The 21,211-nt window shown below is 34.5% G+C and overlaps 1 protein-coding gene across 1 annotated transcript in view; it reads right to left on the bottom strand.

Annotated features, from left to right (window-relative positions):
* Positions 1-1,378: 1,378 nt before the first annotated feature.
* LOC307164216 (uncharacterized protein) overlaps positions 1,379-21,211 on the bottom strand; it is a 29,605-nt gene continuing 9,772 nt past the window's right edge. Inside the window, exons 4-6 of the mRNA XM_079880746.1 lie at positions 8,390-10,080; positions 8,239-8,266; positions 1,379-6,184 (exon numbers count right to left, since the gene is read on the bottom strand). Of these exons, the coding sequence (XP_079736872.1) occupies positions 4,680-6,184; positions 8,239-8,266; positions 8,390-10,080 (3,224 nt within the window). The 3' untranslated portion in view covers positions 1,379-4,679. The remainder of the gene's footprint in view (positions 6,185-8,238; positions 8,267-8,389; positions 10,081-21,211) is intronic.

Genomic DNA, 21,211 nt, shown 5'->3' with positions numbered 1-21,211 from the left:
ATGAATGGGTAATTGAATCTTTGACTCAACCGATTCGTTCAAAACGCTGAATCATCCAGTAATGCTACAAGTGTTCGTTGCTGTGAGATTCGCGGTGGTTCTGCTGTGATCTTTGTTTGGGACTATTTTCGCTGCTGAAACAGAACAAAAACAGTCATTGCGTCTCAAATGTAAGTGACTTAATTTTAACTATTTGTTTCTTGAACTGTTATGAAATCAGTCTCGGTTTCAATCTTGATGGCATTCAGGAAAACATCACTCTGATCGTGTGTAGCCTAGGCTATATATTGTTTCTTAACTATAATATGTTATAAATAACTGCGCGAGTCTCAACAGCGCAACTTTGTTACCATCAGTAGGCCTACATTAATTAATGTTTAATTGACGGAGGCAGCCACCTCATAATTCTCTATGCAGGAAAAACCCTGAACGTAACGCGTAAATGCGCTTAACTAGTGTAAATCTAGCAAGCTAGTATGCATAGGCCATGAAGTTTTGGCGAAATAACACATTAGGGGACCGGAGTGAATATGGAATTTTTTTCCAGAAAACTTATTGCACAAAATAAATTCAAGCACTTTCAAGGACCTGTCTCTATTTTGTTTATTTTCAAAAACTTTCCAGGGCCTTGAAAACATTTTTTCAGATTCACAAACTTTCAAGGATTTCAAGGACCCGTGGGAACCCTGGGTTGGTATGCGTGTTATAAAAAAAATATGTGTTTGTGTGCATGTGTGTGTTTGTAATATTGAGAGAGAACAACTCTAATCACTGTGTGCACCAGTGGAGTTTTGCTGGCATCCAATGGGGAAAGTCTGGTACTGCGCCCAAACAAAATCTTACTGAAAGCTCATTTTTTGAGATATCAACCTCAAATTCGGAACACAACTTATATTTAGATTTATGGCTTTGCTATTCTAGCCATTTTAGAGTTCAACTTGTTTCACAAAATATATATTTTATATAAAATAATGTTCATAAATAATTTTGATAAACTTAAACCTTTATAACTTTTTTTTTTGGATTTACTTATTTTGTTTTACTTCAGCAATAATCTGCCAAGGGTATTCTTTAAAATGATACCAAACTTCAAGCTTCAATTTTTATGACAGTTTTTTGACAGACATTTTTGTCCTCTATGTAGCTATGTGTAACTTTTTTTAATTGATGCACAATTATCTCATTATCTCATTATCTTCAGTGTTACTTATAACACTCTGAGAGTGTGTATTATATAAACACTGAGCAGTGTTAATTTAACACTGGGGATTTTGCTGTGTACCCAAAATGAGTTCACATCAAGTCTTGTTCCCCCAAAATCAGTGTTTTTTTTCATGCATTTTGTCCAGTAGCAGAAAGCAGGAGACAAACTGAAGGTAAAATAAGCAGAGTTTATTGAGTAATCTTAGTTTTGTCTGTTTCAGTAAAACTGAATCTGACCAGCACAAATCCTTTAGTTATTATATCACAAGCGTTTTACGTTAAAAACCTTTAAACGGAGACACTCTCTGATCTCTTACTTGCTTGTGAAGACAACAGAACCTAACATAAGATTAAACAGTAATGGAAAAATAATATAAAATGACTGAACGATAAATGTATCAGTGAAATGAACGATAAATGAATCAGTTAAATGAGTACATAAATGGTTAAAGGGTAACTAAACCCCTGGTTTAGGGGGTGGAAAAGTGGGAAGAGCCCAGTGGAGAGGGGGCGTGCACCTGAGACGCATCTCTCTGTAGGCAAGGGCGTGGTTAGCTGGTACCCTCTGATGTCATCGGCCACCATAACTTCCAATAGGAAAATTCAACAGCTGTAGCCACTGTTCAACCTAAAGAGGGGAGCACTCAGACGTTTTTACACCATATATCGTAGAATTAAAACACTTTAAAGCCAAATGTCAAAAAAAAGTTACTTGAATCAATGAACAGCATTAATAAAGCCCCAGTCTAACAGATCATTAACTAAAAAAAGTTGTTTTAGGGTTTAGTTACCCTTTAAATGGTTATTGAAAATGATTATATGATTCAATGGTATAATTAAATGATAAATGATTATAAATGAATAAAAAGATGTACCACAACACAAATGGTCACTCTCTTGAAGCTACACACACACAGGTTGCTAGAAATAATTATTAGCTCCTTCATTCCCCCCTTTTAATCATATATGCAAACACAAATTGATTGAGCGCAAGCAAACTTTCATAATCCTTATCAAACTTTGAAAGTATAGAAACATACTTTCTACATGTCCTTTTAAAGGAAAGAACAGGTCTCTTCTGTCATACCGCATACCAGCGTCTGTTCAGGGGAATGTGTCTCAAACTGTTGTTTTACAGCTGTTAAATGATCTGACAAAGCTGTAAACTAATGTACAGAAGTAAGATGATAAACAATCCTGAAACTGCAACTTCTAAAATTCTTCAAATTATTCCAAGTATCTAACATAGTATCTCACTATTTCTTACTATTCCAGATTAGGGGAAAAACATCTTCATTGAGTTTAGCTACTTGTTCCTGAAGAGCTTTAGCTAGATTAATGACTAAATTAAACAGTTGCAAGGACATTTGCCCATGTTATTTGTCCAGTTATAGAGATCAAATCAGAAAATCAATCGTAATGAATGTGCATACAATTGCCAATATGTGAACCTTTAGATCTTTGGCATACGTGTAAAGTCAAAGCCAGATTGGCATCACAATGGCCTTCTAGCTATAGACAAATCAGTGAATCAACATTATGTTAATTTTGATCACATCTTCCACCCAGTGGGCATTTGATGTCAATTTAACATCAATATGACATCAAACAAAATGTCAAATGACGTCACGAAATGGGTCAAAAATGAAAGTCATATTGATGTCAAAGTGTTAATGTCAATTTGATGTCAATGATATTGACCTGAGATGTAGGGACCAGAAAAAAACATGTCAGATTGATACCTTTGTTGGGCCTCTTTACAACCACAAGGAAATAATTACAAAATATAATGAAAATATGCATATTCATGCATGTCATACATGGTGGTCAAAATCTTGACTATTTGTTGATGTCAAATTGACGTCAAGGCAGCATGATGATTAAAAACCTTCTATTTACTGGCCTGATTTAAATTGTGTAGAACAATTATACAATTTAAAAACACCACTGCATGATTAGTAAAAATCAAAACAAAAATTAAAAGCAGTTGGTGTCTGTCTTAGTTTCTTTTCAGTCATGGATGTTTGAAAAAAATAAAAAAAATAAAGTAAAATTCAATAGTAATATAGATTGTTTCTAATATATCTTTTGTAGTTCAGAATGTACTGTATCTGTTCTTAAAATGTCTCGGTAGTCTTTTCTTCCAGAACAACCATCTTGAAGTTGAAGATTGCAGTTCCGTTTCTCGGCCTGTTTGCCGGTATAATAATGCTTGAACCTCTCAGCAAATTTCTTAAAGATCACAGACATCGATCTGCGAAAACACAAAAACAACAGAACGGAAAACAGAGTCTAGTCTTTTTGAAAAACAAGTCTGTTTAAACTTTGTTGGAATTATTTTGACTCCATTATAACCAGAGATAGCCTAAACAAAGACCATAGAGACCATTTGGCTGTCAACTAAACTGTAGTCTGGTGTAAGCTAATCATCATACCCATATCTTCATCAAGAGGTTGGCCCCCAAGTCACTAAAAGACAAGGTTCTTCCCCATGACTCCATCCTACAGCATTTCTCTGGTCTCATTCAAAATGTTAAACATTAGCTAATTTACAGTGACTAATATGTGTCCATCCAGTCTTCTCTAACAATTTCTATGCCTAAAATACTTAGCAAAATTCCTTTTTTTCTTTTCTTTTTCTTTCTAATGTCGTCCCCCTTTTTTCTGCTCGTTTGCTTGTTTCTCTTTGAATTATTTTCTGTAGAATTCACTTATATTGAGACAAATCATGACTGCACTAGAAGCTCATTCTCTCACCAAGGTCAATGTAATTTTATAACTCTAAAATGCAAGCGTTATTAAGAGTTTTGGTTATAGTTGACCAAAATTTAGTTACCAAAAGCAAGTGTATGACTTTACATTATGCCTTAAATGTTCGTCTAGTCTGAAATTCATCTGAGCTCAAAGCCGTTAATTAGAAACTTTGTCTTTGCGGAAGCTTTGTGTTGAAAGAGCTAATAAAATAATTTAACTCAAATCAATATTTTGTCTAATTATTTACAAGTAGCCATGTAATAAACTGGATAATGTACCTTCAGCTGGTTGTTATCGCAGAATAAACCCCTTCAGGGTGATGCAAGACCCCTTCACTTCACATCAGTCCTGATCTTCCTGTCTAGGTTTATTCTGCGATAACAACCGGCAGAATACACATTATCCCTTATACAACGAAAATGTCACTGAACCCAAAGAAGTCTACAGACTGTCTGACATACCAGATCATTAAAGTCTGTTCCCTGGTCAAAATCAATCACATGTCTGACATTCATCTGGGAATGATGTCTCAAACCAGTATTTAGCCATTGAGACAGTAGTTACCTTTTGAAATTGAAATTTTGTCCAACTAAACCAAAACATCCTAATAACCCTTGTTAGTATTATATTAGTTATAATATTGCATTGAATAAAATGTTGTCCCAATATACCTGAATTCACTCCTCAGATTTTGAGCTTGACATTGATAACATTATTTGTTATCAATACACTATATCTTCAAGAGTACCAACTAAACTTCCAGCAGCTCCTCCAAAAAAAGGAACATAGTAACTCCAGGAACTAGCTCGTTTTGATCTGTATGATTCATTTGCTTCAGCTTCAGCCTTTTCTTTCTTGTATTTTCTGTCAGCTTCTTTTAAAGCATTAGCTTTTTCTATCTTGAAATTTTCTTCAGCTTTTTTTAAAGCTTTATTCTTTTCTGTCATTAATTTTTCTTCAGCTTCTTTTAAAGCTTTAGCCCTGGATTTTTCTTCAGCAACTTTTAAGGCTCTATCCACTTCTCTCTTGTATTTTTCTTCAGCAATTTTATAGGCTTCACCAACTGATATCTTGCGTTTTTTCTCTGCATCTTGTAAAACTTCATCAACTTTTTTCTTGTGTCTTTCTTCAGCTTTTTGTAAAGCGTGAGCCTTTTCGGTTTCATGTTTTTCTTCAGCTTCTTTTAAAGCTTTAGCCACTCGTCTGTCAAGATTTACATTATATTCATGCTCTGCTTGTTCTCTTGTTTCTCTTTGAATTCGTTCCTGTAGGTTTTGTTTTTCTTCCTCATGTTTTTCTTCCATGCATTTCATAAAGGCCTGTTGTTGTTCTCCTAGAGATTTTTCTTTTTGTTTAATCTCCTCTTCAAATTTTTCCTGTTTCATCTCCAGTTTTCTCTTCATCTCTTTTTGTACATTCTCATCTCTTTCTTTCTTGATCTTTTCTTCTCTGTTTTTAAACTCCTCTTTTCCTTTTCTCAGTTCATTCTGAATCTCTTGTCTTTCTCTCTCTTTATCTTTCTTCATTCCTTCTATTTCTGTTGCATATTTGGCTCTCAGCACTTCTTCTATTCTCTTGATCACTTCTTCTTTTTCCTTTATTATTATCTTTTGTCTCTCTTTGATGTTCTTCTCCACCAGCTGGAACATCTCATTGGTGTAGAAACTCCCTCCATTTCCTGCCACCATTCGGTCAATCTTATCCAGCAGCTCAGAAACCTGTGTCTGATCTTTAGTCTCGTTGTTATTGAACACATGGTATCTGTGACCACACTGCTGGATGAGGTTCTTTAAACTATCATCCTCTTCAATGAAATCTTCCATTCTTCTTCCTCTAAGTTTATCTCCTCTGGTGAAAAGCACCATGGTGTACATTCTGGATTCGTCTCCAAAAGTCTCCTGGATCATCTTCACTGTGTCTTTGTCCTCTTGAGTGAATCGTCCCAGTTGAATCACCAGCAGAAACACATGTGGACCAGGTGCCGCCATTGAGATGCTCATCACAATCTCCTTCCTGATCTCAACATTATCAACTCCAGTATCATACAGGCCTGGAGTGTCGATCACAGAGATATGTCTTCCGTTAAAATCGGTTGTTTCTTTCACAGAGCGTGAAGTCAGGATTGATTTAAAAGCTTCTCGTCTCAGTATGGTGTTTCCCGTTGCACTCTTCCCAACACCTGTCTTTCCCAGCAAAACAATCCTCACATCATCACTGTGTGCTACATCTGCTAACAGAAGAAGACAGTTACTACAGTGAAATTCTCCAAAAATACACAGATCAAACATAATTTCATCTGCTTAAAGGTTTAATTTTTAAATGCACTTTGTGCTAATGTACCACAGTGCCGATTGTATCCAAATCTGTGGGAGAAACTGCATTCGGCCTTACTTCATAATAATTAAAACAATAAAGTATGAATGACCACCTGAATTTTTGCCTTTCATAAACTGCTGAGACAATCAAATACATTTTAACCCTTTCATGCATGAATTATGATAACCTCAGTCAGGATTTTTTTCCTATGTGTTTTTATTGCTCTTAGGGCATGAAAAACAAGAATTGATTTTTATTTTTTATTTTTTTACAAATTTTTCAAAGAGATCTTCAGATGTCCACTTGAGTGGACAGCATGCGGTTGGTTTAAACTGAAGATATACTGTATTAAATATAAGACAATAATCAAACAGATAAAGTATGTGAATTTAACAAACTAATCAATGCAATTATATCAAATAATGTGAAAACTATAAAATATATACAAAAAATATAAATGCAAAATATTGCAATGGCTTCATACAACTTCATACAAGTTGCACTTCGCGTATCTTTGATATCAGAACATGAGGACGTGATTCCATCAGAATTTTCTACAGCCTGTCAAGGTACAACTGTGGAAACCACTCAGATGCTCCCTCCAGTGCACCAGAGTATGGAGATTTACCCTTATTAGCTGATAATTCTGATTATGTTCAAGATGGACATGCACATTTCTATCATAGCCCTCCTCTGAGAAAACCTAGCGATACGTTTTTTCAATCTCATCTGAAATGATCAGTGTTGGATGTAATGCATTACAAGTAACATGCATAACACATTCAGATTACTTTTTTGATGTTACAAGTAAAGTAATGTGTTACAAGTAACATGCATTACCTAATCAGATTACTTTTTGATCTAACAAGTAATTAACTACAAGTAATGTGCATTACCTAATCAGATTACTTTTTGATGTAACGAGTAAAGAAACGCATTACAAGTAACATGCATTACGTAATCAGATTACTTTTTGATGTTATGAGTAAAAAAACGCATTACAATAACGCACATTACATAATCAGATTACTTTTTGATGTTATGAGAAAGGAAACGCATTACAAGTAACATGCATTATGTAATCAGATTACTTTTTGATGTTATGAGTAAAAAAACGCATTACAATAACGCACATTACATAATCAGATTACTTTTTGATGTTATGAGTAAAGAAACGCATTAAAAGTAACATGCATTACGTAATCAGATTACTTTTTGATGTTATTAGTAAAAAAACGCATTACAATAACATGCATTATAAAATCAGATTACTTTTTGATCTAACAAGTAAAGTAATGCATTACAAGTGTCATACATTATGTAATCATTGTAATTTTCATTGACATCGAAAAAAGTATTCTAATAATACAAATACATTTATTTACAGTAGAAAAAGTCAATGCATATTAAGTTTTTAAGTTTTAAATTTCAAAAACAATATTCACATTATAATTATGAATTGTAGCTGAAATATAGCCATTGCATGCATGACGTCCACTACAGTGGACATGTGATTAATCAGAGTTTTCTCTCAATCTAAAATCAAAACTTGGAAAATTTTACTGTGATATGACTCATTAGATATTGCTTTATGCTGCAATATTTTTTTACCTACAAGAGTCTCCTAGGATAGAAGGAATGGGTGGATATTCTGGAGCAACTTGGCATGTCTGACTGACCCTTGGCCATCTTGGTTTGGAGGGGGAAAAAATCGAAACACAAAGGCTTGCCACTTGGTTGCAATTTATAGGACGATGCACCAGGGTCCAATGAAGAGATTGATGTGCAACTTTGCCATAAAAACCCGTGCAAATTCAAGAAAATACTTCTTTAATAGCTGTCCACTGTAGTGACCACTATGCGTGAAAGGGTTAAAATAAAAGGCCATTGCCTAAATAATGTACATGACTACAGCATTTATTTCCACAACATAGTAGGTAGAAAATAAAAAAGTAAATGTCTCACCTGTAACTGCTCTTTTCCTTGAACTTTTCTGAAAAACACATTTGATACTGATTTGTGAAACCGGCAATAAGTGGATAAGTTAATTATAAAAACACACTGTCGCATTGCTGCATATATTTTTAATCAGTGATTTAAATCTATTTGATCATACCTCAGTGGTAACGCTGATTATGTCACTGTCTACGGTGTACTTGAGTTTCCCCACCGCTGTACACTTGATGTCATTCTCAGTTCCTGGTCTCAGATCAGTCAGAGTAACTGTGTGTTGATCCTTCAGCACAGGTTCAGATCTCCAGACTGTGTCATGCTTCGGTTTATACAGTAATCTGAGCTCCACTGTAGCAGGACATGATGGAGGAACATTTAGAACCACACTCTGACCTTTGACCTCTTCAGTGATTGGACAGGCTGGTGTGGATGGAGGAGTAAAGCAAACAGCTTCATCACATTCACTTTCATACAGGAGAATGCAGGATCCAGGATGATTCTCCATTTCCTTTGAGGACACAACGAATCTGGCTTGTTTACAGCTTTCCTTTGAATTGATCAAATTCTCAAATATCTTCAAGTTTCTCTTCATGGTCTTTTTGTTTACTGAAGTGAGCCAAGACTTTTGCTTTGAACCAGGGTTGTTCTCGCCAGTTTCTCCTTGTGTTGAAGAACTCAGATAGGCAGTTTGTTTAGAAAGAAGCACGTCTGAACAGTCCAATGATGTGAATGTGTAGCTCACCAAATTTCCGTATTCCAGGCCCATCCAGATAGCATCTACATTGAGCTCTACCTGTGCACCAGCATCGATCAGCCGTCCGAGGATTGTTTTAATGATCTCAGACTCTCTTTGTCTCTCATTCAGCCATTCTGCAAGATCACTTCCTCTAAATGGAGATTTATCATGTTCTTGTAGAAGATCATTCAGTGCAGTTTCCTTCATCACGTCTCCACGGATGTTTGGCAGCAGAGAGCCGAGTGTCTTCACGAGTCTCAACTTGTACGTGCAGCAGTTGTTTTTCATTTGCTGAATTTGATCACGAAATGCAGCAAATGTCCGAGCAGGAGAGTCTTCTATTAGGTCACTGCATTTCATCTCAGTTGTATTTAAACTCTCAATCACTGATTCTATCTGTGTGATTAGATTCATGCTGATGTCTTTATGAAGTTTTGAAGCTCTTGAGTTAAGTTTGTCCAGAGGATAAAGCCAAACCTTCAGAGGAACTGCCAGCTCTTGGTTTTCTTTCAGCAGTTTTGGAAGATCAGCAAAAACCTTCATTGCATCTTCAAAAGAGGTCGGGTTAGACGGTAGCTGGAAGTCTCCATAAAATGTACATGTGAAATTTTTTACTGCATTTTTCTCATTGTCATTCATCTTCAGACCAACATTTCCACTCACTGAAATACCCTTCAGTTTCTCAATGGCCACTTTTAAATTTCCTTCCACAGTGGTTGTGTCCTCATCTACTGAAACTTTTCTGTCAAAAATGAAATAGGCATTTGCTCCGTACAGCACTCCTGTCACTACATGTGTAGCTGTATCATTATAATTGTCTGGCATATTTTGAATGCTAGGCAAATGGTTAATGATCAGTTCTTTAAATTCACAGGTTGAATTATAATGTAGCGTCAGTCTCTGCTGTATGAAAGAGTTCTTGGTGTCATTGAGATACTTTGCTGCTCCACTAACCTCGATGAGTCCACCTAAAACACTCAGGCTCATCCCACCATCAATATCTAGTAATTTCGATTTGTCCTGAATGGAGTCTGAAGCTGTGACATTGAATTTTGTATTAATTTGGTAACGAGAGTTCGTATTCTTCTCCATCTCCTCTATTTTCCAAGGTCTGATCCCTGAAGAAGGAAAATGTGTATTAGCTTTCAACAATTAATTTTTATTAGAATCGCATTTTATGTCTAAAAACTATTTTATGTCTTGTTTCACATGTTCTCTTGCTCATTCAGTCTCAATAGTTAATGATAAACAAACTTGCTGTCCTCGAAGGGGATCGAACCAGTAATGATGATTCACAGGACTGAATGTTTAGGCTCCTTCTGAACTATGTTTAGAAACTATGTTTAGAACTTTTTTTTCTCTACAAAAACTACCAGCTAATCAATGTCTTCAGGATTACTAGAAAGCTACAGACAGGAGAGTTTATCAGGGTTGGAGCTAAACTCTGCAGGACAGTGGCCCTCCAGGACCGCAGTTGCCCATCCCTGCTACAGAGTGTTAAAATGAACACTGAAGCAGTGTTGAAGTTAATGAGATAATTAAAGGGATAGTTCACTTTGAAATTAATTTTTGGTATGTTTTAGCTTACCTCAAGGGCATCCAAGATGTAGGTGTCTTTGTTTCCGCAGTAGTTTCAATTTTGATATTTTTAGGTCAAACCGTTCTTGTCTGTCAGTCATAATGCAGGTCGATGGTCACTGTATCAAAACACAAGCACAGAGTCCAAATTAAAACAATTCCCCATCGTCCAAATTAAACAATTCCCCATCGTAAGTACACATTGACGGCCTAAGACACGAAACGAGCGGTTTGTGTGAGAAAACGAACAGTATTTATATCGTTGTTATCTCTTGAAAACAGCACACGTCTAAATGATCTGACGGCGCGGGCGGGTATAGATGTATACATAGATGTCGCCTTGGCTACGCAGTTCATTGGAACGAAACCGTAGCCAAGGCGACATCTAGTGTATATATCTATACCCGCCCGCGAGCGGGTATAGATGTATATACTAGATGTCGCCTTTGCTACTGCAGTTCATTGGAACGAAACCGTAGCCAAGGCGACATCTATGTATACATCTATACCCGCCCGCGCCGTCTGATCATTTGGAAGTGTGCTGTGTTACAAGAGGTAAAAACGATATAAATACTGTTCATTTTCTCACACAAACCGCTCGTTTCGTGTCTTAGGCCGTCAATGTGTACTTACGATGGGGAATTGTTTAATTTGGACGATGGGGAATTGTTTTAATTTGGACTCTGTGCTTGTGTTTTGATACAGTGACCATCGACCTGCATTTGACTGTCAGACAAGAACGGTTTGACCTAAAAATATCAAAATTGAAACTACTGCGGAAACAAAGACACCTACATCTTGGATGCCCTTGAGGTAAGCTAAAACATACCAAAATTTATTTTCAAAGTGAACTATCCCTTTAAGTTATTAATTAAGTGATGATTGAGCATTATTGAAGATACCTGATGTTAATCAGCAGAATCATTGAAGGAAAGAGAAACAACCAGAACAGAAAAAAAGAGAAACACAAGAACTATTGACTTCGAGCCATAACACATTATTGCACTTATTTTACCAGTTGGACTTTATTTCTGTCATACATCTACACACATTCTTATTTAGATTTAACAGAAGTTTAGATGATAATGTTTTAAGGAATATTTCGTTTCAGGTAGCCATTATGGTGATCAGTGTTTTCTTTAGTTGAGCTCTTGACCCTTTCCTTTCTAACATTAGTTTATCTCTGTCTGCCCAACTCTGTGTTTATAAAGCACATTTATTGTGGCAAGAGAAACTATGACCTGAGCTTAGTTCCTGAAATTATCGTAAGCCTAATTTGATTGTACGGACCATTTCTAGCAGTTTAATCTATGATCAAGTTAGGCTTAAGATGCTTTTGGGAAATGCAGCCCTGGTTATGTTTCAATGATGAAATTACTAGTGACCTGATTTACTGATCTCACTCAGCATTATAAACTGATTATACAAATGCTTTTTTAATTGTTCACTACAGTAGTTAATTTCAGCAATGCTTCAAAAATCTGAAAAGGTTTTAAATCACACACAGACATCAAGCATCTGCATATGAATCTCAACAATGGTGACAATCAAACACATGCTTCATGTTGCAGTGCATGATGGGAGCAACCAATCAAAACGCATCAATGGCTGACATCATGCATTGCAGCATGAATAAATTATGCAGCTGAATTGTCCTGTAATTTTCATTGTTTTTTCTGTTTGCTTTTATTTTGCTATTGTTTTGTTATGACTTTAGTAGCTTGTTTTGTGATGTTCAGAGTTTATCTGTTTGTCACTAGTTTGTTTATTGTCACCATTGTTGAGATTCATATGCTGATTCTTGATGTCTGTGTGTAAAAAAAACAAACAAACAAAAAAAAAAACTTCTATGCACAAAGTAATTTCCAAATTGTTCATATTGCTGTTGGATCTCAGGACTAGGGATGGGCGATACCAGACTTTAATTCAATACGATACGATATTTTTTGGTACAATTTTATCGATACTGATACTGCTTATTTTTTTTTAAATAATGTAAATGTTTCGTAAAATTTGATCATTACACTTACAAATTACATCCACATGACACGTACTGGCCATTAATACATTTATTACAAAAGCAAATTTTACAACAAATAAATAAATGCATGATTTCTGAATGATCATGTTACTGAAGACTGGAGTATTGGCTGCTGAGAATTCAGATTTGCATCACAGGAATAAATTACATTTTAAAATCTATTTAAAATAAATAAAAAAAAACCCAGTAATTTTAAATTGTAATAATATATGTATTAATGTGTTAGCCTACTGTATTTTTGATCAAATAGATGCAACAATTGTGAACATATCTATTCTTAAATATTACAGACCCCATTAGTATGTCGTGAGCTTAGAATTATAAGGTTCTATCTCCGTTTAGGGTAGCTCTGAGATATTGAGCATCAAAGTTTTTACATCCCAGCTGGCAAAACTGTTATGTAGTATAACCTACTATTATAGCTCAACAAGACCATCACCCTACAGGTACTTTGAGGATAGAATATCAAAATCCTGGCACATTTGGAAATGGGATTTTTTAAGGTGGCCCAAATGGAGATAGAACCTTATAATTCTGAGAGCTTTGATTCTGTTTGGAATTATAAGGTTATCTCCAATTTTACAAATAAAACCCCACATTTCAAAGAATAAATGTATAGAACCATTGATTTTAATCAATTTATATATTTATAATACAAGCACACAGCTTGTAGTATATAATATAATATATAATAGTATAGTATACATCAAAGCCAAGCAAGTTTGTAAGAAAAAAAAAAAAATTATTTTCAAAGAACATGGACATGGATCCTGATGCATCCACCACCCCACCCCCTCTGTGCTCTGAAACATTAAAAAAAATGAAAGATGGATTAGTTAGAAAGAAAGAAAGAAAAAAAGATGGATTAGTTAGAAAGAAAGATAGATTAGTTAGAAAGAAAGAAAGAAAGAAAGAAAGATGGATTAGTTAGAAAGAAAGAAAGAAAGATTAGTTAGAAAGATAGATTAGTTAGAAAGAGAAAGAAAGAAAGAAAGAAAGATGGATGGATTAGTTAGAAAGAAAGATAGATTAGTTAGAAAGAAAGAAAGATGGATTAGTTAGAAAGAAAGAAAGAAAGAAAGAAAGAAAGATGGATTAGGAAGAAAGAAAGAAAGAAAGAAAGAAAGAAAGAAAGAAAGAAAGAAAGAAAGAAAGAAAGATGGATTAGTTAGAAAGAAAGAAAGAAAGAAAGAAAGAAAGAAAGAAAGATTAGTTAGAAAGATAGAAAGATGGATTAGTTAAAAAGAAAGAAAGAAAAAAAGATGGATTAGTTAGAAAGAAAGATAGATTAGTTAGAAAGAAAGAAAGATAGAAAGAAAGAAAGATGGATTAGTTAGAAAGAAAGAAAGAAAGAAAGAAAGAAAGAAAGAAAGATGGATTAGTTAGAACGAAATAAAGATGGATTAGTAAGAAAGAAAGAAAGAAAGAAAGAAAGATGGATTAGTTAGAAAGAAAGATAGATTAGTTAGAAAGAAAGAAAGATGGATTAGTTAGAAAGAAAGATATATTAGTTAGAAAGAAAGAAAGATGGATTAGTTAGAAAGACAGATGGATTAGTTAGAAAGAAAGATGAATTAGTTAGAAAGACAGATGGATTAGTTAGAAAGAAAGATGGATTAGTTAGAAAGAAAGATGGATTAGTTAGAAAGAAAGAGAAAGAAAGAAAGAAAGATGGATTAGTTAGAAAGAAAGAAAATAAAGAAAGATGATTAGTTAGAAAGAAAGATAGAATAGTTAGAAAGAAAGAAAGAAAGAAAGAAAGAAAGAAGGATTAGTTAGAAAGAAAGATGGATTAGTTAGAAAGATGGATTAGTTAGAAAGAAAGAAGGATTAGTTAGAAAGAAAGATGGATTAGTTAGAAAGATGGATTAGTTAGAAAGAAAGATAGATTAGTTAGAAAGAAAGATGGATTAGTTAGAAAGAAAGATGGATTAGTTAGAAAGAAAGATGGATTAGTTAGAAAGAAAGATAGATTAGTTAGAAAGAAAGATAGATTAGTTAGAAAGAAAGATGGATTAGTTAGAAAGAAAGAAAGATGGATTAGTTTGAAAGAAAGATGGATTAGTTAGAAAGAAAGATGGATTAGTTAGAAAGAAAGATGGATTAGTTAGAAAGAAAGATAGATTAGTTAGAAAGAAAGATAGATTAGTTAGAAAGAAAGATGGATTAGTTAGAAAGAAAGAAAGATGGATTAGTTTGAAAGAAAGATGGATTAGTTAGAAAGAAAGAGAAAGAAAGAAAGAAAGAAAGATGGATTAGTTAGAAAGAAAGAAAAGAAAGAAAGATGGATTAGTTAGAAAGAAAGATAGAATAGTTAGAAAGAAAGATAGAAAGATAGAAAGAAAAAAAAGAAGTGTGCAACTAGTGTGTGATACGTGCCGTGTACATGACGTGTACTTGTGGGCAGGGCACGTCGCTCGCTTCTCTCACGGGCCAGCTAAATATGTCAGGGAGGGGTGTTTTCTATTTAGCTCAAACCTTAAAAAGAAGTACCAAAAACACTTAGTGATGCAAAAATTATTAATATAGTTTTAATATCAATATTTTTGTAGAGGTATCGATACCAAGTAAGTATCTTGTGAGTATCGATATATCGATACTGCAGCATCGATCTGCCCATCCCTACTCAGGACTACAAAATAAGACACCAAGCAAATAATAAAATATTTAGACTCTGAATGACATCAGGACACTACATGATGATAATATCATCATCAAAACATTGTGAGCAGGTCATGCTTTCTCTTGAAGTAACAAGTGTGCTTTATAAACACAACGTTGAAACAGTCAGAAAAAAAAAACTAACGTCTAAAAACTTAAAGGGTCAAGATTCTGAACACCGACCACAATAATGGTGACTTGAAACGAAAAATTCCATAAAACATTACCGTCTAAACTTATGTTGAATCTCAAGAACTTTTGTAGATGTATGACAGAAATAAAGTCAAACTGGTAATAATAAGTGCAACAATGTGTAATGGCACGAAGTCATTTGCAGTTCTTGTGTTTCTCTTTTTTTCTGTTAGTTTTTTCTCTTCCCTTCAATGATTCTGCTTATTAACATCAGGTGTCACCACTAATGACCAATCATCACTTAATTAATCACTTAAAGCAGGGCTCAGTAGTTTCGGGATTTCTTCGCTGTATTCTTGCTTTTTGCTCTCAGGTTTCTCTCTAGAGCTCCCCCCACAGCTTCGGAATAGATATTTGACAACACTGTTGTAAAAACTCGTTGGTGATTCTCAGACACCAGAGGCTATAGATCAACGACATCAAAGCAGATGGGACATTCTTTAAAACGTCTTCTTCATTCGGGTTCGAACAGCGTGAGGGAGCGCAATAATGACAGCATTTTAGCAGATTTCTTTTGGCCGTAAAGCAATTGTTTACATTGCGAGACCTGATATCACACGATACTTCCTGACGCGGCGGCCGGCGTCCCGCCGGCTCAAACTTGCAAGTGCGGATTTTCCGCTCACGGGCACCAGGGGGGTGCGAAACGACCACCATTCAACCCGAAATAAGTAATATAACCATTCCAATGACTCCGAAGCTGTTCAGTTAAGGTAAAAAAGTTACTTAGTTCACCTTTAATTATCTCATTAACTTCAACACTGCTTCAGTGTTAAAGGAGAACTCCGGTCAATTTTAACATTGAGCTAATTTTTTTTGTACATTTGGAGTGCTGTCAATACAGAGAACAACAACAAAAATCGGTGTTGCCTACACCATGTTATCCTCTTTTTAAAATTTGCACCCTGTTGACTTCAATGGGGCCAGTTTTAAACCTGCTTTTAGCCTCTTAACATCCTTGATGTGTCATTACAACCCAGCGGGCACCTTGACGTCAATTTGACATCAACAAATAGTCAAGATTTTGACCACCATGTATGACATGCATGAATATGCATATTTTTTCATTATATTTTTTCATTATTTCCTTGTGGTTGTAAAACAAAGGTATCAATCTGACATGTTTTTTTCTGGTCCCTACATCTCAGGTCAATATCATTGACATTGAATCGATGTTGATTTGATGTCAGGAAACAAGACGTCAAATTGATGTGAAATTTATGTCAAAACAATGTTTGAAAAAAGTATGTTTATTACTCATTGTAAATCAATGTGACAACATCTAAAAGACCTAGCCTGAATGATCTTGAAAGTTAGGCCTAGGTCTATGTATTTTGCATGTGTGTTTTTATTTATTTAAATCCTAGCATATTTACATTTAGTTCACGTTTAAAATGACAGCAGACACTATAATTGCATAAAGGTAAATTTAATCTGATATTGAAGCTTGATATTGAATGATATCAAAATAGCATTAAAATGACATCAACATCATGGCATCCTGATGTCAAATAGATGCCCAGCATCTATTAAATAAATAAATTAAATAAATTAAATAAAGTAAATCTGGTTAGTTTTAAGTGAAACTGGTAATAAGTGTACGGCCATGCATTTCACCTTTTTGTTTGGTTTATTCCAACCAAAATTCAACGACTGCCTAACGTTGGAGCCTGACGTCAAACAAACATTGGATTTAGACGTCAACCCGACTTTCATTTTCAACCAAAATCCAACGTCTGACCGACATTGTAGTCTATATCCTGTGCCTGCTGGGATCAACATCATGACATCAAATAAATGTTGAACTGACATCAAATACCAACAAACAAAGCATAACATCAAAATAACATCAAAATAACATCAGCAGAGGTCAAAATCTTGACATCAAATTGACATTGACACTTTGACGTCAATATGACTTTCATTTTTGACCTATTTCGTGACGTAATTTTGACATCAATGTTTGATGTCACATTGATGTTAAATTGACATCAAATGCCCACTGGGAAGTGCACAGTCAATGTGAGTGATTCCTTCAGAGTGAACACGGTGAATCTGACTGCAGTAGATGTGAAAGATATGGATAAAAATGATAATTCAGCCAGCGCTCATACCTGTATTTACATCCTGTTTTCGGTCGAAGTCCATAGTAATCGATTGTCGAGCTCATGCGCATTGGTTTAGTACCTATGATCACGTGCGTGAACTCGACAATTGATTACTTTGGACTTCGATCGAAAACATGATGTAAATACAGGTATGAGCGCTGGCTGAATTATTATCATTTTTATCCATATCTTTCACATCTACTGCAGTCAAATTCACCTGTGTTCACTCTGAAGGAATCACTCACATTGGCTGTGCACTTGTAATGACACATCAAGGATGTTAAGAGGCTAAAAGCAGGTTTAAAACTTGCCCTGTTGAAGTCAACAGGGTGCAAATTTTAAAAAGAGGATAACATGATGTAGGCAACACCGATTTGTGTCGTTGTTCTCTGTATTGACAGCACTCCAAATGTACAAAAAAATGAGCTCAATGTTAAAATTGACTGGAGTTCTTTAATTTTAACACCCATTATTACATGGCTTGGTTGAATTCCAATGTAGAATGCGGCCGTTATTTCTTGATAACAGACGCTGCGAAGTATAACACACCGTTGCCATGAAAAACAGAGCGTTGCTATGGACGCGGAACAGACTATTTTCTTTAGCGGAAGCAATACAATTGTTTTTAAATCAGTAAACTCCTTTTTAAATCAATATTTTGTGTCAAATTATTTATTTATTTTGTAGGTAGCCATGTATAAGCGGGATAATGTATAGCGAGGAGGTCGTTATAGCGAATAACAACCCCTTCAGGCTGATTCAAGACCCCTCCGCTTCACGTCGGGGTCCCGTTCAGCCTGTCGGGGTTGTTATTTGCTATAACAACCGCCTCGCTATACATTACCCCTTACGTAGTGTGGACACATATGTACAATGACGAGTGTTCATTTAACACTGGGGATTTTGCTTTGTATCTTTCCTGACGTTTATATTGCTTAATATAATTTATTTGCAATTTATTATATATATTTATTATCTAATTTTGTCTGTCAAATTGATCTGACATCGCTATAGCTTGCACATCGCGCTAGCATTTCACTAAACAGTTAATCTGCCATCCATGCTTGCCGTCTTTTCCCGTGAAAACAAGTTTATCAAACAACTGTGGTGAGTTGGATCAGTCAACAAACACGGTGAGTCATGTCTTCTCCTGTTATTTTCCCTTGCATTGCCTGTCACATGTATAGTATATCCTTCTCTGTCAGCACTGAGGGCTACTAAATGCAGGGAGATAGTCAGGAGACACGCATCCATACTTTAATCGAGGATATTAAGAATGCAAGAGCTTTACTGTAAACCCTAACGCTCAAAATAATTAATTGGTTTGAGTAGGACAAACTTAAATTAAACTGTCAAATTAACTTTTCTGAGTATTTAGCACTTTCTTTTTCTTTCAAGTTCACAGAACTGATATATTTTAAGTAAACTGAACTGTTTCATTGTTTTGAGTTTTATGAAATTAAAGGCTAACTCGAAAGGGAGAGTAAATGCTAAAATTAAGTGTAATATAATGTTTTTTTTTTTTTTTTTTTTTTTTTTTTTTTTTTGTGTGTGTAAGATTAATGTTAAGTGTGAGATTTAGTAGTGATTAATGTTTTGTTATGCTAATTTAGAAGAATTTCTGTTAATGTTGGCTTTACACTGTAAAAAATAAAATCTTAAAAAAAGGGTCAATAACTGTCAGCTACGGCTGCCAAACAAAAACCGTAAAAATAAAGTAAAATATCCTTATTTAAATGAAGTGCAAAAAACTTTTACAGAAATTTTCTTTAAATGTTTTACAGAAAAACACTGTTATTTTACAGCTATTTCCTGAATTTTTACGATCCTTCATAATGTTGGGAGAAATCCCATAAAAAAAACATTGGATTTTTTTCAAATGACTGTCAGCAATGGCTATCATACAAAAACTGTAAAATTAATGTAAAATATCCTAATTTAAATAAGTGCAAAATACTTTTACAGGAATCTTCATTAATCTTTTTTTAACAGAAACAGTTATTTCACATTTATTTACTGATTTTTTTTTTTACTAAAAAACATGCAGTTAACTACATGCATGATTTGCTGTGACTATACGTCACTGCATCAGCAACTACACAGTTACTGTCTGTTAAATAAAGCAACACGCAGCATTTCATCAGTGCTTCTCTGCTCATCCTGAACTGAAGCTCAGGCTCTACTCTTCAACACAATGGTGACACACGAAACACACCATACAGAAACACTTTAAACCCCAACAGAACATTAAACACTAACAGATCTCTCAGGATCTCAGCATCTTCACTTATTACAATCCAGACTTTATTTCTTTCATACTAACATTCTTATTGAGAATTAACAGAGGTTTAGAAGTTGAAGTTTTATTGAAAATAATAAAGTTTGATGTCACCATAAGAGATCAGTGTTTGCTTTAGTTGGGCTCTTGACCTTTTAGTTTTTAAACTGAGTGTGTCTCTGATGCATAGTAGTTATGGTAGGAATCCAAGAGAAACTCAGATCAGATGATGTTGGTCACTTTTTAGTGATAATAGTCATCATGTAGTGTTCTGCTTCAGTGATACCATCTGAAGTGTAATATCTGATTAAGTTGTTAAATATTAGTTGTTATTTTTGCATGATAAATCTTCTATGGAAGATCCTGCAATGCTGTGATACTCAGAGTTGATGAAGTCATTATACAGAAAATATTTTGACAGGATCATAGACTCACTCTGACATCAAGAATCAGCGTATGAATCACAACAATGGTGACAGCAGCTAAGTTTCCATCCACTTGTCAATCGAATTATCTGAAGTTCGGTAAAAAAAATCATGCGAATAAAGCTGGTGAAAGTGTGTTTCCATCCAACGGCTTTAAAGCGAATAAAAACCTGTACGTAATGATGTCACTTGCCGTTTTGCGATCAAATTGGCATATCGAATTGATTTGAGACATTTTAAGGTGTTAAACACGCACAACATTCCAGCACACATTTGCGAACAAAGTTTTGCCTCACAAAATGGATCGCATTATTTATTCGGCGAATAACGTTTCCATCAGCGTTTATCGCATAAGCCGTAAATCGATCAAGATAAAATCCGATGAGACCGAACGCATTTCATTTGAGTCGATATTCATGAAATTCAACCGAATTTTACTGTTTCCATAAGGCATTTTTCATTCGATATCACTTAATTCGGATAAAAACGTGTGGATGGAAACATAGCTAATGGAAAAAAAATCTGATCAACTCTGAACTACTATAAAGTCACAAAAAGGCTTTGTTGGTTGTTACCATTGTTGAGATTCATATGTTGATTTTTGATGTCTCTATACTAAAAAAAAAAAAAAAAAAAAAAAAAAGAACCAGCTCAAAACATTTTCTGTATAATATATATATATATATATATATATATATATATATATATATATATATATATATATTATTATTAGTATTAATATAGATAATTTTAGATGGTTTTAATACTGATGTACTATAATAGCGTATAATGCTAAATTCCGTCTACATATTATGTAATATAAGCTAATATATTGAGAATTAATGTACTCATAAATTTTAATTGTTCTTAACTTGAAATGTTTAAGTACAAAATAAAAATCTGCTAGTTCTGCTTACTTAAACGTTAAATTTCAGAACTTGAAATAACAATCAATTGATTGCCTTA

The sequence above is a fragment of the Squalius cephalus genome (assembly GCF_949319135.1).
Source record: "Squalius cephalus genome assembly, chromosome: 1".
Classification (NCBI taxonomy): Eukaryota; Metazoa; Chordata; class Actinopteri; order Cypriniformes; family Leuciscidae; genus Squalius; species Squalius cephalus.
This window is presented reverse-complemented; position numbering and strand designations above follow the sequence as displayed.